Here is a 24460-nt window from a genome sequence, read left to right on the forward strand (position 1 = left end):
ACAACAGTTCATTTGTAAAGATTAAAACTGTATGTGCCACTGTGCAGCACTATCCACGCAGGTGCCCAGTGTTTGCATTAAAACCAAGGATAAGCTCTTTCACTGGGAGCTCTATTTGTACGAAAATCCTAAGTATCTAACATGCAACTAGCACAGATCCAGTAGTACTTACACATCATCAAATGTAATTTTAGGTCTTCTGGGCTCAGAGTTCCCATTAGAAAGAGTTGGCATTGCAGACCAGATGTCTGTTTCTAGATGGCTGGTATCAAGAAGAGCATTGGCTGTTGGTGCGTTGTGGGATTCTTCCTCCTATAAAAAAAGGACTGCTGTTAATTCTTCATAATTCAAAACATATAGACACATGAAAAAACTAAGGTGCAAAGTAGCATGCATATGTAGCCAAGTGCATCCTGGAAACCTCAAGAAACCACCTTCCATCCTCTCTAATGAGCCTATTAGATTAAGTAAGCATTGTGACTCCACCACTGACCCCTCACCTAAACTCATTTCCCTACACTCCAAGGTGAAAGCCAGCCTAGGTTACATAGTACTTCTGATTGGAGGCACTCATTAAAGCCAGCATGGGGAAATCTAATGCAGAAGGGCTGGATGTAAATGACTTCATTTGAGGTGGATCACATTATTGTCACCTTTTTCTATAGAATTTGTAGGTAACTTCAATGTGTCTGTAAACTCTGATCAGTTTTCAGCAAGGAGCAGTTTCCTCACCCTTGTTACACAGAACAGGGAGAAGAATGGAAAGCAGAAGTCAAGAGTTGTGACTCTGTATTGATTAAAAACAGAAGCATAACAGAAGCAATTAAATCAGGCAATTGCAACTTTCATGCTACGTCCGCAACAGATAAACTATATTAAAGATGAACCAGTGAGCTAATAAAAGAATTCTAGCTTATTTTAGAAGACAAATATTTTGGGTACCAGGATAATAGATACACCAAGGATAAATCTGACTGGAGGTGCTGGGAGTGAGAGGAAGTGGCCCTGCTGTTTACATAGCATATTTTATTTGCTGACATACGCAGTTCATTTTGGCATTGATTTCAGTTGAAGGTGTGTGTATTACTCTCGCAGCTTGAAGTGACACAACGGTATCAGAAAGCAACAGGGATGAATGAATAAGGTGAAGCGATTTGTCACCTACGTTCCAATGCAACTTCTGAGTTTTACTATTACAGAGCATGGCAACAACCTCTCACAAAGCGGCGAACTGTGAAAAATGGGGCTACACGTGTCCTTTTCTGTGGCTGAATTCCCTTCTTGTCTTTTAATTCTAACAGTGATACTAAAATACAGTTCGATCCTAAGTGATATGTTTGAAATTCTAGTGGGAGGATTGTTTTTGAAAATGGGCCAAAAAACTAAGGTTTCCCTCTTTATTTTTTAAAGAGGATGACCAACTGATATGATTTTTTTCTTAATTAGTTTGCTATGCAGCTTCTAGTTTTGTCTCTTTTTCATGTATTTTTAGCTAAAAAAAAAAGAAACAACAAAAAAAATCTTAATCTGGTGAAAGGCAAGAAAGAAAGTACTATCTATATGAAAATGTTTGGTGGGGACATGGCACTAACAGAATGGTGTTTTCTGGGGAGCAAAAAATTACCTTTCATGTGATATCTAAAAGTTAGTACAAAATTCATGGAGATTAGGTGCAAATACACCTCACCACTAACAGCTGTGAGGCTGCAAACCTGCAAGAAGACATTTCTGTGTTGAGTATATTTTTGGTATATTGTTATTAGATTAGGTATATTTGTTAGATTAGGTGTTTTGTTAGATTAGGTATATTTTTGTTAGATTTTTATTTTCTGTTTAGTTTAGGCCACAACATTCAGTATAACTATACTGCTTAATTTTGCCTGATAATTTGTGGTAATGATTCATGAGAAAGACATAAAAAATCTTGATGTTTTACTTGCAAAATGTACTTGTTGTATCTACAGAGTTGGGCAAATAATTACAACCAGGCAGTGGCTGCAAAGGCTTTCTTCTGAGGCTCAGGGACCCTGGGTCTTTCAGAGAGCAATACACAACACCATGTAGATGCCTAATGCTGACCTAAAAAGCTCTGCAAAGATCTCACTCCTTGCTGCTTTAGAGAGAAACTACATGAGGATTTAAAAATAGATACAGGGAAAAAAATTCAAACAGAACAAAGCTAAGTTAATTTTATTTTATCTTGTTCACTTCCAGCAACTGAGGTCTGTTACTTACACAGACTCCTTTGGGGTTAGAAGAGGATTTATTTTCATTCTTTCTGTGTTTAGAAACAGAGGAGGAAGAGCTGCTGGTCTGAGAGGTGTTTGTGATGTTGGTCTCTTGGCTGAAGGAGCTGTTGTCACTGCTGTGCCGCCGGTGCACAGGCTCATCCAGGAGGGGGGATAATGGAGGAGGGAACAGCTTCTCTTCTCTTTTCTTTGCCACCTTCTTCACTGAGCTACTGCTGTTCCTGGGACACAGATAAGAACCATTTCAATCGTGGTTAATCCTCCACAGCACAAAGCTCTAGATTTTATTTACTGAAAAGCCAGCTCTACCCTCAGATACGTGCCGTGATCCCCCATGTCCTAGAAGCAAAGTCAAAAGGAGAGAGGCAGACAGAAAAGAGCCACCCATGCCTTTTTGGCCTTTTCAATGGCTGCAGAAACCTCCCACTTTGGAGGACGACTTCCAGTGCATTAGTACAAATTGCACCCACTTTAAATGCTAATTTGAGTCAGTCTTCATTTGAGAGGTCAGCGAGGTTCTGACTCAGCAAAGTGCTGAAAAGTTTTATGCCCAGGGTTAGTTCCTTTGACATCAAGGATGGCTATTTACGTGTTTAACATTAAGCATTTTTTAAGAGGTGCATTAGGGCCCACATAAGCAACCTTTGCAAAAACATGTAATAGCACATGCCACGTGAACAAAAAAAAACAATGTATAAGTACAAAATGATAACCATAACAATAACAAGATAATAATTATTTGACCTCTAGAATAAAACCAATGTTCAACACTATATTAAAATGATACATTGTAGCTGGCAAAAGCCCTTGAGCAAATATTGGTTGATGAATTGAACGTGATTCAGAAAATGAATGTGGGTTTTGACATGAAAGCTCAAGTAATATGATAATCTATTGTCTGTTTTATGTACAGAAATTGTTAGCTGGCTGGAAATGGCAGCTGGGATACACAGTTAAAACAAACAAAAAGAAAAAAACACATGCTAGACCTTTCTCCCCTCAAATCCATCAAGAAAAAAACCACAACACCCTACCACTGTTTAACATATCAGTCTACCGATAGATTTTTATTTTAGGCACTGTTCTAACCCAGTCAATGAAGATAACCTGAATTTTAATGTTTTGTTAGACATCTGATATTGCACTACACAATCATTTACTTTTCATGACTATTGACTAAAATTTCAATAGCAAATTAAGTCAACAAGAATTTATGTTTCATTCCTAGTTGCTTTCAGTCAGTGTCAGGAATTATAGATTTACTTTGCAGTAAAGTAGCCGGTGAAAGAGGAGAGAGCAACCCAGATTTCTTTGCTCCTCGTTCTGGCACCATGCAGGGTAACAGCACCCTCTCACTCCAGGCCAGCCTCTTTTTCAGTTTCCCCAACAACATCAATCAATGATCAATGACCAACAGATCAAACACCTGCTTTGATCATTCGCCCTACTTTGGGCCCTTGGTGGTACAAAAATATTTCAGCCTGTTTTCATAACAAAGTGATATCAAACAAAACCCCTGCGTTTCAGGTTTTACAGCTCTTCTACTCAAAACTATTTTAATTCAACTGAAGCAGAGCTAAAAATAACTTTGAAATTCTCTAATGTTAAAGATCCTCAGACTGCAGAAATAAAAGCAGCAGAGAATTCATATTGCCTTACAGTAGGACGGGTATGGATGCTGTCCTGTTTGGAAAACACATGGGCCTGAAGATCAAAGGAAAGCAAGCAGGTCGGAGGAGACTGGCAGTTCTTTGCAAAGACTGATTTCGTGCACATGTGGTCCTGCAAGCATGTCCTCCAAAAAGTTCTCACTCAAAGCCCCATCTGTTAGCTTCTTACCACCAAAGGGCATTTTGGAACTGAGACAAGTTACCATAGCTATAGCACAATAACACTCTGAACTTTTTCCAGAGGAAAGTTTTCCAAAGAAAAGCAAGCACTGCCCCAAGAAAGCACGCATGTTTTACTGGATTGTACAGAGGCAAAGCAGACACAATTAATGAAATACCCAGGAGCAGAATCCAAATCCTCTGCCTTCCAAGCCAGTGTCCTAAACAGGACTACCCTGAGTGTGCTGTTCAGTGGGTTGTCTAACAAACACGTATGGATGAGACCACAGATGGGCACTGAGGTGTGGAGCTCTTCCTTCACCCTGGTACAGCTTTGCAATGGGAACAGCAACCAAGTCTGGCAGTTTTACTTCTAAAGTGTCTGAAGAAAAACTGAAGAGGAGCCATTGTCATCTTCATTGTCATCTGAAGATGAGCTAAGCCCTTTAGGAACCACTAGCAAGGTTTCTCCACACATCTGTGGCTGTTTCCAGAGTTAAAACAAGACTCCAGCACTCGCATGGAGTCTGTCACTACGTGGTGAAATTTAAGTACACACACAGCAATCTAAACAATGTTCCTCAGCTGCTACGTGGAGATGGGAGAGCAGTACAAGAAAAGGCGGCTGCAGGTACTGTGGTAGAAGCCTCTTCTCCAACTGAGTGACATTTACACATTCCAGAAGAGGCATCATATTCAGAGGCCTGATCTCCCTTTTGGGCACTGTGTGAGACTTCCCCTGTTCACCTCACCTTTGGGCTCACATACAAGATAGAACAAATCAAGCTATAGAAGTCATTCTGCAGGTGAGAACATGTAACCACGACCAAAAATGCACTTGAGGATATATTTTTTCTGCATAACTAAAATTCAAACACAACAGCAATACTTAATGGCTATAAGCTCTCTTCTCTTCTCTTCTCTTCTCTTCTCTTCTCTTCTCTTCTCTTCTCTTCTCTTCTCTTCTCTTCTCTTCTCTTCTCTTCTCTTCTCTTCTCTTCTCTTCTCTTCTCTTCTCTTCTCTTCTCTTCTCTTCTCTTCTCTTCTCTTCTCTTCTCTTCTCTTCTCTTCTCTTCTCTTCTCTTCTCTTCTCTTCTCTTTTCCCTACTTAATCCTATACATTTTCACAGGAATTACACTGATAATTTATTTAGCAATGTTACCTTCCCCAGATTTATACCAAAGCATTTATGTTAACAATAACCTCCATGAAATAAGTTGTTACCAGCAGTTAACCAGATTGTCACTTTGCTTTGGGCTGCTAATGGGCTAAGAAACTGGTCTTTGATTTCAGTAATCACTAATTTTGAATGAATTTATTACAATAATTACTGAGACTCAATGGTTTAATTGGCTGACATGATTGTTAGTTAAACTATATTTAAAATCTAGGGAGAAAGACAATAAAAGTGGAAGGAAAAAACACAAGCAGAACTGATGGTCTTCTGGCTGCAGGGTTTAATTTTTGTGTCTGAGAAGTCCAATTACCAAGGAACGAAAAGTCTCCCCATCTGCTTTTTTTTTTTTTTTTTTTTTTTTTTTTTTTCATCCTGGTTTCTTTTAGGGCAGAAAGCAAGCAAGCAGGCAACAAGAAGTCAGTGTGAGGGAATTGCCATCTACTCTTACATTTCAAGCTGCTTTTCTTTACCCTCTCTTTATCCACTCCTTGTGGTATGCAGTGGTATCTCTGGCCTATTAGTGAGATAAAGCCATTGTCTGTACCGATCACTTGGCTTTCCTTTCCCTCTACTCTTCCTGTCCACAATGAACTGCTGCACATTGACAGTGTATCTGATTTTCTGCAGGGGGTTAGCAGGGAAAGGTCACTCCCACATTAGCTTGGACCATATGGCAGCGAGTGAATGAAGCTGAAGGCATTGTCATAGATGTAGAAGGCTGCCTCTGCCTTGAATGAACTGCAATGAACGCCGTTGTGACTGCCCAAAGGATCAGCTAATATGTTGCCACGTACAGGTGCATCTTTATCCAAAGGTCAAACAAAAGCGAAGAGGAAATCTTCAAAACCAGCCTGAAATGTTTGTCTCAGACATACGTCTAGCATGCCTGCTAGACGGCAGGCATGTTTCCCTGGTATGAAATTCAGACTCACAGTTTGCATCAGCACATAACTCTCTGTGTTGTTACAAACTGCCAAATGTTGGCAAATAGAGCTCTGTCTGGACTGGGTCTACCAATCAGGTATTTAGATATAAATGGTATTCAGCAGCACATACAATTAATGCTTAAATTAAAATTGCTCTGGCAAGCAAGTAAAAGCACAAACAATCCTCTGCTGCAAATTGGGTAGCTGATCTGACAAAAATCTGACTCACAGCAGTGTTTCAAGTTATTACTATGAATTACTTGGGCACAAAACAGTATTGTTTGTTTCTTCTTATGCTATGAAATATTAGACACAGGGAAAATACAGTGATGATTGTTTGAATAACTATATTTTAAATGTCACATTAGATTTAGGAAAAGGCATGAGACCCAGACTGTGTGAGGGAAGGAACAAGAGTGATAACTATTGGTTTGTACAATGACTACATACAACAGAATGGCTATTTGGTTGGGCAAACGGCCTTTAAGTTCACAACTGACCATTTCGAATTTCTACACTCAAATTGTATATGTAAGTCATAGGAACTTGCAGAAATTAGACATATAACTGCCCATATTAGACATGTAATCCTTTAAAACTCAATTGTGCATCCTTGCTTACTTTACTGAGCCCATACATTTAGGAACAGGTTATGAGAGAAAGATATTTAAGTGCCAAAACCAAACACAGGCAGCTAATTGGAGCTACAAAAACACAGGTGTACCTATCTTCCACTAATCCCTCCCTGAATGCCTCCAAATTTTAGTCCAGAGATTGTGTTCCTTCTGTCAAAATATTCTTGCACCTATAAAAGAGCCCAGTGGGAATCTCCGAAGTCTGCCTTGGGGAACTCAGCTTGTTGGCACAGGGACCATATTCTAACAGGAGAGATCTGCCATTCTTCCCGAGAGAGAGAACATCCACCAGGAGACGTAACACCTTCCTAACGGGTCAACTTCATTGTCAGCTGTAGCTGAATCATCCTTATTTCTCAAAGCCCTTATTTCTCAAAGTAGAGAGTTCTGAATGAAAATGTTGGACCTTTGGGAGTAAAGAGGGTTTAAATGGCAAAGCCTATCTTTCAACCATTCACCACTGAAGTGTTATTTTTCCCCACACCTTTGAACAGTGCACAGTTTTAGATTCCCCTTTCTTCTTCCTCCTCTTAAAATTCTACTTAACCCTGTGGAAAACAGAACCACTCCTGAATGCTTAAAAACAACCTGGGGCGGTCCAGAAATGTGTTGTCACACAGTTCAGTCAGCTCCCTAATCTTCTGGGATATATAATGATCTATTTTCAGATGCCTATCAGTGGGAGCTGAAGATCCGAATTATCAAATAATATTGCATTTGTTTCAGATGAACTCAGAAGACACCAATAATAAAGGTAATGTGATCCAGGCCTCTGCAGTTGAAAAGAAGTCAGAAAATTTTATTTCAAAACTTGAGGAAGGTGAGAGGAAAAGATACCATATGGAAATAACTATTGATGAACACAATTATATTTTAACAGAGAATACCAAAGGCTTGAAATCTCTGAAGAATCAAATTAATGACCTGGAAAACAAGCTCAAATTAAGAAACATCAGGTTGGGGGTGGATCCTTTGGGCTTGCTGGAGACAAGATTCGAAAGATTTTTTTTTAATGGATTGTGGAGGTGTTGGGGATGGCTAATCCTTCATTCTCTCTGCAATATATCTCTACTAACTGTATTTCTAGCAATGACAACCAGGCAACACCCATCATGGTGTTTATCAAATCTGCAACATATTACTGATCACACGGTAACTTTCAAATCATCTGCCTTTTCCAGAGTAAAACTCTGATCTTCCCAGTGGTATAATGAGGGGTTAGTTCAAGGACTGAAGTCCCTCTGTAATTAGAACAGCACAAATAAATGCTCAACCTTCTTTATGGATTTTAAAATCTGTGTACTATTTCATAAATGATTTTTGAGCTTTATCTGAATTTAGATACTAATACAATCAAATTGTTTTCAGAAGCATATCGTGCATTTGATTCTTTGCTTGTCCTATTGCGAAGCAGAAAACAGTGCCTCATCTCAAAAACATAAAAGCACAAAATTGATGACAGAAGGGAATTGGGTTCTTTGGTTATTTATAGAATGTTAATCTGGTGATTATAATAATCAGAATCATTATTTACATGGTGCCTGTTTGCTGAAGCATTATAGCCGTATCTCAAAGACACTGAAAGGCACAAACTATTTGATTACATGTCTGCTGAAATACAATGCATGTGTGTCTGAATCATTTAGGGTCTCACCCCTGGCATTGCTGTATACACAGTTAAAGAATAAGTGAATGGAAAAGTCATTATTTCATTCAAAAAAACTGAGAACTGTCTCATAGGAAAACAATTTTAAAAATAATTTCCAGATGATCAAATGGATCCCATTCTGGCCATAGAGGGGAAGGATGATGGGAGTGAGAAAGAACCTTGAGAGAATGCAATATGGTGGAAGAAGAGTATTTCAGGATTGTGATGAGACTCTAATTTCCAGTAACCCATCAGAAGGCTGAATGAATCTCATTCAAAACCATGTGGACCCTCGTCCTAATGGATGGGAATAGCAATGCCTGGTCACTTATGCTTTCCCATCTAAGACATCTGTAGAATAGTACTGTGAAATCCCTCATAATTTAATGGGAAAGAAAAAAAATAATAAAAAAAAACTTACTCTTTAGTGCTGGTTAATCTGTGATTCGGTATTGGAGAGATACAAGGTGGGAGCAAGCATGAAGCTGAAGGGTCCTCCAGGCGCTGCTTCTTGGTTTCAACAAAGGTATCCAGGTTTTCCGACTGCTTTAACAAAAAATGCAGAGCTTGAAAGATCGCGCATCTATGCACAGTTTCACTTGCCATTAAGAGGAGCTCAGGAATCTCAGTGTATTTCCTTTACAGAAGCAGCAGTTAAAATACTGTTCTAAAAGAAGTGGAGGTCACCTGAAATCAGGGCTAAAAGTGCTCCAAACACATGACCAGAAGTTATATAATAAGTGACACAGCCAGATAATTAGGAAGCAAAACACCTCATGTGCTATAGTTATCTTCTGTAACTATACTGTAACATTGGAATTTAATTAATAATTCAGACAGAATGACTTGATAGCACCAAATGTTACTCAAGTAAATAGCTTTTACTCACTGACTTAATGGAAGTCACTGTGAAAACTTCCCTGAGTAAGTATTCCTCACAGGACTGAAAGACTACTATTCCTCACAGGACTGAGCTCTAAGGTGGCAGTCATCAACAGTGATAGCTGATTAAAAATTTGTTTGAAAGATTCCCTGATGCATGACTTCTGTGCCTGAACTAGGATGGTGCAAGCAAAGCTGATCACTGCTCCATCACTGGAACCTTCGTATCATCCTTCAAGCCCATTAGTAGATGGCTAAAATACGTCTTTTAATAGCATGATTTAGAAATCCAAATCAGGCTCTTCCTTTCCTGTTTTAACTGTTGATATACCCTAAAGCCATTGTAATTGGTTTGTTTTCTCTTGGGTAGCACTGAACAGTCACACAGCAACTGAAAAGGCTGTTTCAGAGTGTAGCTTATGTTTGTGCAATCCCAGAGTGAGATTCCTCATGTTGCTACCTTCAGCTAACGAAGTTCCAAGGTTCCAGCTTTCATATAAGCTTCCCTCCCCCCCCCCTCCCCCCTGCCCCCTTTATTTTTTTCTGGGAGTCCTGTGTTTTTTTGCCAGTACCATATTCTTGTTTTAGCCATCATACTAATGCACCACTGTTTTAATAATTAGTATACCCACTGTAAGCTATTGTAAATACATATAAACATTGACATTTATACATCCCTTTCCTCTTTCTTGTCTCCTTCCCTCTTACCTCTCTGCCTTCAGCGTACAGCTAGAATATAAATTGAATAAAAACCTGCTGAGTTTACTCATGTGATTATTTCCACTTAATTCAACAGGGAAGGAGCCAGTGCAGTGACTCATGTAGGCAGGGGTGCAGACCCTGTGTCTGCCTGGCATTGTCTGACTTTGTCTTGCATTAACTCTCTCGTACCACGGGCCTGCTCAAACTCAGCATTTCAATACTGTTCGGAAGTTTGCCAGAACAGACAGCTGAAGTCACATTCACAATGATTTATAAAATCTGGGGTATAAAAAATACGCTATGATGACTTCTCACAGGGAGACCAGAGCACAACCATTTCAGCTGGAAAAAAAATGACTACAAAAATTCATTTATGATATAAAACCCCAGTTTCTTTTCTGAAAACACATTTAGTTTAAAGTGCATTGTCATATCCCACAAGATAGGATACCCTTGGGCATAAATAACATAAAACACATGATAAAACGTGATGCCTTAAGACAAAACATATTTGCTTTTCCAGGTAGCTGCATACAGGGAGCAGCTAGTTAAGCAAATGATATTTCTATGAATCAAATTCATTTGTATAACAAAACAATACAGAGACTAAATTCACCAGAAGCAGAAGCAAGCACCATTCCATTGACTTTAATGAAGTTATGCCTGTTTAAGCCAGTGGTGAAAATGCATTAATTCCGCAGACAATAAAACTCTGCCTTCCAAACAGAAGTCACATTTTCTGAGTATGGCTGAATCCTTGGTAATATGCACTTGTCATCGGGAGTTCTGCCGATTACAGAACACTGCAAATTACTGGGCAAGTGAGCAAATACAGCTAAAAAGGTTGTATGATAAATCTCAAAAAAACATTGTTGATTTTGACAGCTGGAGTTAGTTTTTTTTTTACTCATTTCTGATGTTAGTTTGTAATGTACTGGAAAATGTACATCCTTTGTAAAAATAATGAAGCCTTAGTGGTATGATGCCCCCTTACAGCCCTGCTGCAGGTGCAGTGAGGAGTCAATGACTGCAGTCCTGACCTCAAGGATGCACAGAAATTCAATGTTCACTTCCTCTGAACGATGGAAGTGACTTACCTTGTGTTTCCTTTTGGATTTTGTGGGTGGTTTTTCAGCTGCTGGGGTAGGGGACTCTCGAGATGGTCGTCTGTGTTTCACATTTGCCTCTCTTGGTTCAGTTTTCACAGATGTGGTCTCAAAAGGCTCTTGCCCAGGTATCCTAGAGAGTAAACTAAGATCTATTTTCACCCAAAGAGATTTGAGTTCTTCATATTCTCTCAGTGGGGACAGAAGTTCATTTTGTACGATTGGGATAGGAGAAAAGAGCTGCTCCTCCAAGTCATTGCTGGTCTGGTCGATGGATGTGTTGCTGCCATTGCTAGTTAAGCTACTTACACTGAGGATGTTACTGCCAGAGTCCTTCACTTTGATGCCATTCGCCGGCCCACTGCAAGCTGGCAGTATCTTAGCCTGCAAGCTCTCCTCCTGGTCTGTATTTGAGTCAGAAGTAGACGAATCAGTTTCGATAAATTCCCGGGACTTGGGGACAATTTTGCTGGGGCCTCTGTACTTTTTCTTCTCCGAAGTGAGACCTGTGCTCGTTCGTGGTTCCTTCCTTGGAGCGGTCTTCCCAACTGCTGCTTTAGTTCGAACCTTTGGCTGCTCGGGGGGTTCCTGCGGGTCTTTTTCTTTGGGAGTGTTGCTGGTATTATTTGGTTTGGGCCAGTTATACTCTTCTACACTGGAAGTCCTTTCTACCTTTTTGGGTTGCTTTTTCCCAGTAGTCCTTTGTGAAGTTGGCTCATTATGAGCTGGTGACTTCTGCTTGGAGCTTTTTGCCTCTGGGGTTTTCTGGGCAACCCGCGGTTTGGCTTTCTCTCGGATGGGACTGAGGATTGCCCGGTCTTTGGAATCGGTTGGGGGCAGGCTGTTGTTGAGCTTCCCTTTGTTTTGCCCTTCAGCCTGCTGGCTGCTCTGTGGCTGGGAGCTGGTCTCGCTGTGAGGCTCATTTTGATTGTTGATGATGGTCTTGTTGTGGGGGTTCACTTTATTTAGCCATTTATCCAGCTGCCATTTGTTTGTCGAAGGGGGTTCAGGCTGCAATTTGAAGAACAAGGAACAAATCTCAGACAGAAGCAATGCTTTTCCCTTTAAGTGAAAACTTTTTAACACACCCTTTTATTTCAGTCAACTAGTGGTGACTGCTACTTTTATGGGGGTATTTATGGAGTATTTATGCTTAATTAGGCTTCCTTATCTGGTTTACAATGTGGCCCTGAAGAAATTTAATACAACTAAAAAGTTTAGCTGGTCCCTGAAGATATAGTTTTGTCATGTTGCCTTTCCTTAGTCCCAGCTGAATACTGTGTCAATAAAATCTTCTCTAGCTACTGGCAAAAATATAAATATTTCTTTAAAGCAATTCAAATGTAGGCCGGAAGGATTCTTCCAAAAGCTAGAATGAGTATGTGGGTCATACACATCAAACTGTAAAGGGAGAAAAAAGTCATCAGCACCAAGCCGCGCAGAATCCCAACATTTTCCTAACAGGGAGTAGGATTTCTCTATCTTCGATGCTTCCCCCCTCCAAACATCTGCCAGGGGATATCTGCAAAGGTATTTTTACCTCCGGTGTGGCACTGCGTGACTCCTCATTGCACTCGCTGTCACTGGAGCTGCTTTCACTGTCGGAGTCAGACTCAGAGCTGCTCTCGGACTCGCTGGAGCTCCCAGAGCCACCGCTGGAATGGGCCAAGCCAGCCGCATGTGCCGCTGGCACCGGCAGGCCGCTGTGGGGAGAAGATCCCCTTGGGTCAGTATGCTGCTCATCATTCAGATTTTGAAGTATTGACCTGGGGGGAGCCACCCAGCGAACCCTGCTCACACCGACTGTCCTCAGCATCGGCTCCCACTCACTCAGTACAGCCCCGAAGGAAGCTCCAGAGACCATGGCACCACGTAGGGACCAAGGGAGCTGGCTGGGTTTATGCTTCATGGGGCACACTAATAATGGTGTTAATAACATTATCATCATCATCATCATGCTCAAGTGAGAAGCACTTTAGTTTCACTTTAGAGAGACTCTTTACACAGGCAGATAATGATAGGACAAGGGGGAACGGTTTTAAACTTAAAGAGGGGAGATTTAGCTTAGATGTTAGGAGGAAATTCTTCTCTCAGAGGGTGGTAAGGCACTGAACAGGCTGCCCAGAGGAGCTGCGGATGGAACTGTGGAACCCCAACCCTGGAGGTGTTCAAGGCCAGGCTGGATGGGGCACTGGGCAGCCTGGTCTGGTGGGTGGCATCCCTGCCTATGGCAGGGGGTGGAGCTGGGTGGGCTTTAAGGTCCCTTCCAACCTGAGCCATTCTGTGATTATACAATCACAAGCTTGAGCTTTTTAGCCCAATGATTGCAAAAACTAACAATTGTACTTAAATAATTTATTAATGAAATCATGCTTTCTTCATTTTTTGCTGGTTCATTTATAATTTATGAACAAAGGAAGGACATCAGGCAACTAATATTGGACAGGGCATTTTAAAAATTCATTTTAATGAATACTTTTACACTGTGGTGTACAAAAACTACACATTTTTGACAACTCTCTAGGGACTGCCCAACACTTTTTTATTTATAGCTGTTTTTTTCTCTCATGAGATGATTTCTTCATGGTAATGTAGTGAGAAAATGGTGTTCAAGCTGAAAATAAGTCTCTCTGTGAAATCTATTTTTCTATGCGTTCAACTGCCCTCCAAGATGTATTCATTAGCAGTGAGCTGGGTCTCATTGTTTTTATTCAGCATTTATTTCTAAACTTAGAGGTTGGATGACCCCAGTTTTAGCACTGCCAGTCTGAGTTTTTATAAACTCATCTTTAATTTCAAATTATTATTATTATTTTTTTTGGTCAGGGAAATAACTGTAACATTTTATGTCTCTTCAGCTGATCTACGTAGAGACTTTTTGATGACTGATCTTAAATTTGTGAAGCTGACAAAGCAAAGTTTGAAAATTGACACCATTTGCTAGTACTCTTTTATGGATATTCAATACCTCACCTTAATATATCATATGCTGTGTGTGTCCCATGTTGAGTGATCCAGAAAAGCCCTGAAGTTATAATGCTGCTTTCCCTTCATTTCTGCTATCTGCTTTTGTACTTTTCTGTGAGAAGGATTCATATAAGGCAGGCACATGCCCTCCTTCACCTTTCAGAGATGCTATGTGCATTAAGATACCCTCTTAAAAAACACAGTAACCAAGAAACTGGAAGTAAGGAGAGCCAGAAGAAAACTGATCCTGCTCCACTAGAGTCTTCAGAAGTATTGCCATTGACTTCCGTGACAGTAATAAATGGTCTTTAATTTTCTTCTCATGCTAAGCTACTTTCCCTCTCCTTCCTTGTTGGTAAACCTATCCCTTACACTGTGGTTGGTAACATAACTGTCTCTTTGAGCATTGCAATGGCCCTGCAGTGCCCATTGACAAAACCAGCTTGGTGCTTTAGGGTGCATTAATGAAATGAAATTACTCACTTGGGTAATTGCTACAGATCACTAACTTTGTTGCTCATTAAGTGCATATACTTTTTTTTTTTTCCTCTTCTAGAGGCTCAAGTGACTCTAGTAGAGCTAGTTACCAAATTTCAGCTGGAAGTAACAGGTAAATATAAAGAACAGATACTTTAAAAAATATATAATACTTTTGGAAATACCAATAATTAAACATAGATACATTACAAAATTGATCTTAAGTTTGTATTTAATTTCAATTTTTAGAAACCACTTGTGCACTTGTTTTTCTTTCTTTAACTCATCTTTTCAATGAAGCACATGAAAGTGTAGGGAAATAACTTTTTCACTTCTTTTTTTTTACAGCAAATAAGGAAACAACAGTGGGGTAAAAGTGAGCGTGATTGTGGGGGAATTTGACTTGCAATTCAATATCTTGTAGTTTTGGTTTTACATTTTCTGTTTGGGAAACACTGCAAGTAGATGAAAACTGACTTTTCCTACTTTATTACAATTGTTCACAAAAAGGAATAAGAAAAAAAAACACAAAACAAACAAACAAAAAAACATTACAAGGATTCCCACTTTGAGTAGGACAACATGACACTACTGTTCTAAAATAACAAAATGCAACATCAACCTTGAAAGAAGTGTTATTTACAGTTATCAGAACAAAGAAGTTGTAAATCAGAAATAGCTTTTCCCCTAAATCTGTAAGCTTCATCTGTTTCACTTCTATTTCCTCTTTTCACTCCAAAATGGAAGTGAGCACGGCAATATTAACATTTCATCCTAGCTGAAAGCCCCAGTTCCCACCTCCCTAGCAGAGAGCTGTCTGCAAAGACAAAGAAATGTTTAACCACCAGCAGCTGCTCTGAGAGCATGGGTCGGAGCATCAGGCAGCGTGGCACGGAGTGGTTGTGCAGAGAGCAGCAGGGCCGTGGGTGCACGGAGTTGGTGGGGCACCAACCACCTGCAGGGATTTACCGCGCCTTTGGGCAGGGTGTAGAAACCTGCACCAGCCTCTTGTAGGGACAAAGCTTTGTGTCTGGGGGTGGCTTATGTCAAGGTAACGTGGGTCTGCTCACACCTATTTCTGCAGGTATACCCCCCAAAATGCTCTGTTGTCAGTGCTTGCAAGTTTGCCCTCATTAAGGATCACTGATCTAAGAATCATGACTGGTTTAAGATTATCGCCTTTCATAATGGATCAAAGAAGAAAAAGCCAGTATCCCAACAGGTAAGGCCTGTACCTTTCCAGCCTGTAAATACAACCTACATCATTTAGCACTCTGGAAGAGAACTGACACTGTAGCTGGGGTGTGCTTACGCAAAACAACTGGAGTTATACTGTAGGAGACTGCAACTGTCTGACAAAGAACTCAAAGGGCAAGACCGAAGCCATAGAAATAGATGGCAGCTGCAACCTGGCCTGATTTCCTCTCTTTCTGCACACCAGCCTCAGAAAAGAAAGTTATCATATGCCAAAGATTACTGAATAACATAGCTCAGCAAGCTTGCAGGAACCAGACAGACTCAAAATAATGTTTTTTCATACGAAACACAATGAGGTCATATTTGTCTTTCATCTGGGATAATAAAATTATGCCTTGGCTACATCAGGAGGCTTCATGCTGAAGACATCATTGCTGATCTACATTTTTAAAGCAGAAGCATTCACTTTTCATCATGTAGTTTGAGCTGAGAGTAGCCCTGTTTGTATGCATTGCAAAACAATCAGATAAGACCCAAAATGCCTTTCCTAGGATCTTGCAGTACTAGAGAGATCTTGCACACAGCTACACGCACAGTCATCTTCTAATAATGTTGATCAATGGAACAAAAGAAAATATACAGACCTTTCACATACAAGTGCATGGAAAAAAATCTGTGCTGTTTTCTGTGTTTCTTTGTTTGCTTGCTTGCTTGCTTTTTTTTTTTTTTTTTTTTTTCTCTTAAATAAAATGGATCTTGTAGTTCAGAAGAACAGGTTGGTTTGCACTCTTCCCAAAGACTTCTTTAGCTTTAAAGCTAAATCACATGCTTTAAAAGATGCTTGGATAGATTCTGCAAATGTGCATTCAAGCAGCTGTTACATGAATAAATTGGGCTTCTTCACATAACTATCAACTACATGAACTCAGGGTTGCCTCTGTAAAAGACTTTCAAAGCAAGCTTTGTTGTGTTGCTAAGATCCAAACAAGGAATGCCAGCCTGGACAAGATTTAAAATGGATTTAAAGCATTTTATCATCAGACACAAGTCCTCAGAGTGACTAAAGGGGGCAGGAAGCACTGGTATTTGAAACTCTTGAATTTTTATTTCTCAGCAGGAGATGAACACTCATATTGTCCACTCAAACACTGAGGAACAATGTTTTTATTTCATTTTAACTGAAAAAAAAAATTAATAAAAACAATGCTTCACAATGGAACACAGTATTGTTTGGGTAAATAACACTTAGAAGAAAGCCAGTTCATTATTATCACTTGAGATTGGAGGCCCCTACTGAGCCCAGTGACCTGCTGTGCCAGGATCTGTGTAAATACATGATGAGACACAGTCCTTGGGCCAAAGAGCTTGCAATCCAAACACACAAAGCAAACATTAGAGGTATTACGATCACCCTCGGACTCAGTGCAGGCCTGACAAATTCTGTGAGCATGAAGCCCCTCTGCAGTTAATGGAAACATCAGTTCTGACCCCCTTTTTACTTTGTGCTCCATATTTTCCCAGCCATGTGCTCAGCACATGAGCTGAACCCTGCAGGGCAGTCAGATGTGCTCAACGCTCTCCCAGAGCTGTGCCACAAGGGTACTATTTGGGAGAAAAAACACACATGTGACTCAGCAACACGGCTCCCCATTCCTCAGGCCAGCTAGATCAGTGTCTGCTTACCCTTCTCTGAAGCTGCTTTTCTTGCACCATGGAGATGAGAGCTGCTGGATCAGTACTCTAAGTACTGCAAGTACTGCCATACTGCAAGTGGAGGAGAACCAACTCTCCATCCTTTGCAAAGGTCATCATGATAATGTCTCTAACTGCCTGCAGACTGGAAAGCATTTCTGGTTGCCTCCCTGCCATCAAGAAATTAAGCAGACAGAACAGACTTGCACATCTGGAAGCAATTTTGCTCTTCTGCAGCACTTTTACCTATATCCCTTCTGCTGCTTTTGCAACACGTGGCACTCCCCCTGTCCCTTGCTGCTTGGCAGCAGGATTGGGCACAGTGTGGGCACAAAGTACAAGATGAGAAATGTCTTGGAGGACAGGACAAACACCAATATCACCAGTATCTGGCAGTGGTTTTCAGCACTTGTTGATGAAATCCAGCTTCAAGCCAGAGAAGCTGAGGCTTGCAGGTGTGTGGCATCTGTCAAGAGCAGGCACTAGATCCAGCTGCTTATGGTTCATGGTGGGGAATTGCATCAGATTTATCAAACACACCAACAGTCTTTCATTCACTGTGGTTGACTGGTATGGATGATCTGCCTAAATTTAAAATGTCTCCTTTCAGCTTGTCCCCCCCCCCTCTTTTTTTTTTCTTTCTAATTTATGAAGTCTTTTTCCAAAGCCAAAGAAAGCAGGTATAGCATTTGTATATGTCTGGGTTTTTATGCTGCCTAGAGAAGAGAAGACCCAACATGCAACTTCAACTTATACTTCTTTAGCAGTTGTTATCATCTAGACCATTATTACTTTATTTTCAACACATCATTTACAGTACTGATGTAATAAATGGCCTTTGAGATTAGACTTGGTAGTTAAAACAAAAATAACATGAAATACTAAACTTCATTAACCTCTAATAAGAAAAACAATCAACATTTTACCCTGTAAACTTACAGGTAAAAAATGTTGAATAATTCATACCACTGCCATATAACTCATCAAGGAACAAAAATTCCTAACAACTCCTTAGATATTTCCCTGAACTTTTCGCCAATTAGATGTAGTCATGCTAATTGCTGTGAAGAGAATTTGGCAAATTGACGGTGCCCTCAAACAATAGCGTTATTCATTTCAACCCTTCCTTTTTAGGGCAATGATGAATTGGCCACTTGTTCCATTGCTCTACCCAGAAATCAAAACATAAGCTTGGAGAAAGCAGAGCGCTGCTGGGCAGTGGGAAAATGTAGATGGGAACTGACCAGTAAGTCAACAGTGCATCAACGCTGGCGATGTATTTCCACCAAGAAGAATCACTCCACAAAGGTTGCATTACTGCACAGGGTATTTTTAGGGAAAATGCAACCAATGAAATCTGGAAAGGAGAAGGTCTGTACTGGCAAAAGTGACTACAGACTGGACAGAACTGTTGATTTTCCCGTTAAGGCATTGGGTAGGGTTCTGGATGAATTTTGCTGTCAGTATGTGAAATATTTATTTCTATGCATCACTTACTGCTAAGTAGAAGGGAGACTGTGGTGCCTATCCTCAATTTGACTCGTCTAAATGTAGATATTCTTCAGAACAAAGACTCTGATTGCACAGGGCACTGATAAGTAGGCACCCAGTTCTGAGCAAGATTTGGGTGCACTACAACCACACCACATCCTCTAGCAGAGTAGACTGTAGCACTCACTCATGGGGGAGTACTGTTCTCCCACTCACTACGCTGTATTCGGAGAGAAGAGCTGGAGGAACAAACTGTCTTCATCTTTTCAGAAGCTAGCCCAACCAGTCTATTGCTACAGAAAAACACGAGGAAACTGAGGGGCTTTTTAGGCTGTCTAATTCTGTGTAAATGTTCAGAAAAAAGCCTGCTTCATTATTCTAACAGATAATAATAGAGTAGCACCTAGAAGATTAATATTTAGTGTCAGGATTTAATACCATAACTGTTCAATAACAAAATTTTATTCCTTTTCTATTCTTACGTGATTATCAGGAAGTAATATTCTATTCTAATTTGAAAGCGAGCTGCCATTTTTTTTAAATAAATTGTTCATATCTATATCTTCAAATTTATATATGACTGCCATTAGATTGCTTTTTGAAGAAAAGGATTGCTCTGAATGATTTGTTCACTGCCTTTCCATTGGCTAGTATTAAATTATTTATCACCAGGCTGGTAGGATTCAAATCTAAACTTCCAAAGATCAAGTTGACACAGGAACTGAAAACCTGTATCAAGCCCTTTTTAAATATTAATCACCACCCAGGTCAATGGAATGAAATAAGGTGTGAAAATTGTTACTTCAGCTACCATTAGCACACACAGTAAGACATCACTTATGACGGCTCTCTCATGTCAAAACACACGGAAAGCGAAAACCTCTACAGTGCGCTATTCAGCACGTGGCAGCTGATCTGACTGTATCAATCCTGAACACTGTAATGCAAATAGGACTTCTGATTTATTTTGAGGGGGAGGCTAGTTTACAAGATGTTGTATGTAAAAAGGCACATTCTCATTTTACTGTGTTCAAAAGTAACTGTTTTAATCAAAGACTGTTTATAACAAGGTTGATAGAGTTACTGAAACAGATTTTTTTCATACCCATATAACCCTTTTATACTTCCAGCTTTAAAGACCATAAAAAAGGATAGTAAAGATGAAAGAAATAAAAAGAATGACAGAGCTAACTCCTATGAGCCACAATCTATGTCAAAGCAGAACTAAAGTGATTGACAGCTTGCATTAGTAATGAATAGAGTGGGGAAAAGCTGCCAAGAATCCGTAACAAGGTCAAAGCCTTCCAATAAAGAATTACATTAGCCACAAATCCTAGGTGGAACTGTGTGTATATATCTGCAATGTGACTTTAACCATGCTACTGTTTCTACTGTCTTATTCTGACCATTTTCCTGGTTTTCTTCCTGGGCCGTAGTAAGTTCTGCCTCTTTATCACACCTGTGATGAAGAACAGGTGTAACATATCAAACCATCCATGAAATTATAGAAAACAGCAGAAGAGGAGGAATTTTAATGACACATCCCTGTTGGTGCACATAAAAAACTTTCTGAACTATTGGTATGGTAATCACCCTCCTTCCAATTTCACAGCTTTCTTATACTCACTTGATGTGGAAGGGAAGGGGATTTTGCATATTAAAAGCAATATTGTGTCCATGATTTGTGCGTGCGTCACTCCGCTCACCTCAGAGTTTGGAAACAATCTTGTGAGCATGATATCATTCAGAGAATGTAATGTATGTAGAGTTTTTGATGTATGATATTTTAGTGAATGGATTCACGTGTCAGAGAGTATTATTTGTACTATGCCCTGATGTGCTACTGTGTGTCTGGCATGCGGAAGAACAAGAATATTATCTCTTACTGTGAGACTCCAAAGGGCCCCATTTGATGTAAATGGAACTATTTTATTATATCAATATTGCCCCACTGAATCAAACTAGATATGAGTATTGATATGTAGAAACTTATTTATTTTCCACAAAGGAAATGTGGAATACTGTATTTTTCAGTACACCTTGTGAATTTTCTTTGAAAGTTAACAAGTACGTATTCATTCCTCTAATTATTTATAATTTGAAGTTAACATATATATATATAAATACACACACATAGTTATTTAACTGAGTCACTTATTTGTACTTTTTCTTATTTCAGCAGAAAGTCCAGGTGTGGTCATGATAAAAAAAAAATCCAAAGTGAACCTCTTAAAGCGAAGTGTTGGCTTTTTTTCTCATTCATGTATGGCAGAAACTTGCAAAAATAATATTGTAAATTAACTACACTGCTCAGTTCTAACTCAGTTCTACTTCAGTTCCAACTGAAAACAGAATTCAGTGTACAGGGCCTACTGGGAACAGCAGTGGGAGCTATGGGACCAAGACACGCTGGTGCAGATGGATCCACACGAAGTCTCTGAATCCCCAAAACCTCCAGTCACATCTGCTATCTGAGGAATGCTGGTTTTACTATCCTGAGCAACCAAGCAGTCAGAAAACATGAGAAAGAAGGTCTTTTTTTTTTTTTTTTTCTTCTCCATTTGTAAGACAACACCTCTGATCTTGAAATGGTGCCAAAAAGCATATCCCGATTTTCCACAGCCTTACAGCAGTCATTCCCACCTGTGTGCTGTGTACAAGTGGCACAACGTCAGCTCAGAAAACTACCTGAGGATTTACTCTCCAGGTGAATTCCCTGGGAACAAATCATCAGCACACCCACGTCCAGACCATTGCAAAGAGGAAGAACTGGGGACAGGAATTCCTACTACACTGTTTTAAGGACAACCCTGTGGTAACAGCACTGGCTTGAGACTTTCAAAAACTTGTTCAGTTCTTGTGTCTCCATGGGATTTCATGGCCCAAACAATTCAATTCCTGGCGCTTCTTCCCTGTTTTTAATTCAAATCACATTGTGAGACTCCAAGCATATTTACGTTCATCAGAGTTATCAGATAGCAGGGGCCACAGAAGTACACGGGCGCTAATGAAAACTGCAAGCAGACAGTTTCACTGCTACTGCCATAATGCTAAAAAGGAATCAACATTATTAATAAAGGGCGATTACGTTGAAATAGCTTTTAAGTATTAAGTATTCCTACACACACATGATGAATTTATGGTACACCATCAGAGCCTTTCATGGATATAAAGATGTTCTCCAGCATACAACTTGGTTTTTGAACAGGCAGAAACCTTTCAAGTAAAATATTAATAGAGCTGAATGTTGAAACATAGGCGTTAAAATTTATTTTAAAATGGGGTGAAAACCTCTATTTGGAGTGGAAAATATGAACTTTCTGTATATTTTTACCTCACATGAGCTCCTGTTAATGCTGCTTTTTGCCAGTTACAGAATACATGGCTACACTGCTTTACTGATTAAAAAGCAAAACAAACAAACAAAAGCAAAACAAAACAAACAAACAAAAAATCAATCTATTTAGGACTAAGTAACATCTCAAAGGATTTTATGTTAGAACAGATCTGTATCTTTAAGCAGCATCCACTGCTAATTATGACATATGTAGGTATTAAGAAAAAAAGGTGCTTCTTTTAGTGATAAATGGACCTGAAGATTTTTCACAACATTCACTATAAATCACAAAAGACCATTAATAAACAGTCAAAAAAATGACAGTTACTACAAGTATCTGCTCTCATACTTTGCCTAATACTATCAGTGTCATGTTTAAACCTGACATCTTAAATCTTCTACATGAAAACCCTTTAAGTCAAAAGGCTCAGCTATTTTAAACAGAATTTTCTATGCCTATTATTTTGAATGACAGCAAAAGGAAACAGAGAATCTTTAATTCTTTAACCTTATCTAGCTGAAAATCTTGCCTTTCAAGCCTTTTTCATCAACACCAAAATAAAGGCGAGATCCTATTGCTGGGATTTTGTGTGCAAACAGTTGCTGTTTCTCCCAGGGGGAGCTCAGCACCTTCAGGATGGAGCTCTGTGGGCGTCAAGTCAAACCACTGCAAAGCAATGGATTGCACGGAACCTTTGGAGCCAGCTGATTTAAATGGGAAAGCCTAACTGGGACCCCCAGAAGTAACAGTCGCAGCACTGGATGCCTTCCAGAAGTGCTGCTCAGTACTTTATCCCCTTTGTAACTCTACCTGTTTGCTTAATCCAGGCTGAGAGAAACAGGGATGCCTGGCAGAGCCAGCTACTAACCGACATGGAAAGGACTGTGGGCAAACATCATGTTCCCCAAGAGAGGCTGAGGAAAAGATAATCGGAGTGGCCACAATCCTGGGGAAAAAGCGGATTTTGGCAATGGGGTGCTGAAAAAGGCAACAGCTTGTCTATTTTTTCAATATGAACAAAATAATCTAGATCCTTAGGATTACTTAAATTATTTCTTCTTAAAATCTTTCCAGCTAAGATGCTTTCATTCTGAACACTTATGTTCCTGAGTTACAATAAATGGATTTTTCAACATCAGCATCTATTTTTCCTCAGCCTGACGAAGCATTATTGTTTCAGCAATTTGTTGAAGGTCTGCTGACAAGCAAAGGTCAGGAAGATCCAAGCTCCTCCTGGGTACAGAGGTAAATAAGCAAAGTTCAATCTCTCTTGAACTTCTTATTGTTTTTAACTCGATAATCATTCCTTTCATAAGGTGCAAATGTGTTCTTCACACATCTGCCCAGACAGTCTCCTAATGCCTGATGTAGCATGGTGGCTAATTGCCTGTTATAGAGACCTGAAGCCCTCTTGCTCGTTAATGACAAAAACCAGGAGTGGGGTGTCGCTCTACCAGCAGGGAAGTAGAGAAGTATTGACATATTTATTTTCTGCATTAGAATTAAAACAAGCAAGTGAACAAAAATCACCACCACCACCACCAAAACCAAAACAAAATAAAGACTTCCCCACCACAACAAAAAACCCTCTCTCATTTTGCCTGCAGTATTTGGGATAATAAAGGACAGAGCTCAAAAGCCAGCCCTCAAAAGAGAAGGGAGGGCAAGTGGACAAGATGCTGAGCAGGATTGTACGATTCTATAGTAGGTGTCCAAGATGAACACCTTTGGTGTCTGCAGCCTCTGAAAATGCTCAGGGAAAGACACAGACATGTCCCAGACGTAAAAGGCTCACGCTGAATTTCAGATCAGAACCGAGCAGGATCCTGCTCATTAATAACAGCTTGGCTGATCTCTCTCTTTTGGCAGAGCAAAACCTACCAGCTAGGGGAGCCAGACTCTAAGTCCACATAATTCCTTCAAAACCCTGGAGCAATTTACTATCCTAACCAATGCTGTTTCCTCGTCTGCTTTTTAAATGAAGCAACATCCCCAAATGTTCATATAAGTGAGTTAGCAGAGCTGCTGAGAGAAGACAGGGGTGTGGCAGCATGTTCCTCCCACCGCGCTCAAGGCAGGCTGGGTTCCTGCACCGACAGGTTGTCAATGGGAGTTTGACATGGGCACGGTTTTGAAGCTGAAA

General features: G+C 40.0%; 1 protein-coding gene across 1 annotated transcript in view; it reads right to left on the reverse strand.

Annotated features, from left to right (window-relative positions):
* The window catches only part of AFF2 (ALF transcription elongation factor 2), a gene marked incomplete at both ends in the record, with an annotated part of 326636 nt that overhangs the window by 18801 nt on the left and 283375 nt on the right, over window positions 1-24460 (reverse strand). Inside the window, 5 exons of the mRNA XM_084294301.1 lie at window positions 173-312; window positions 2236-2470; window positions 8887-9011; window positions 11147-12166; window positions 12696-12858. Of these exons, the coding sequence (XP_084150427.1) occupies window positions 173-312; window positions 2236-2470; window positions 8887-9011; window positions 11147-12166; window positions 12696-12858 (1683 nt within the window). The remainder of the gene's footprint in view (window positions 1-172; window positions 313-2235; window positions 2471-8886; window positions 9012-11146; window positions 12167-12695; window positions 12859-24460) is intronic.

Source organism: Netta rufina (genome assembly GCF_964035555.1).
Source record: "Netta rufina genome assembly, chromosome: 12".
Lineage (NCBI taxonomy): Eukaryota > Metazoa > Chordata > Aves > Anseriformes > Anatidae > Netta > Netta rufina.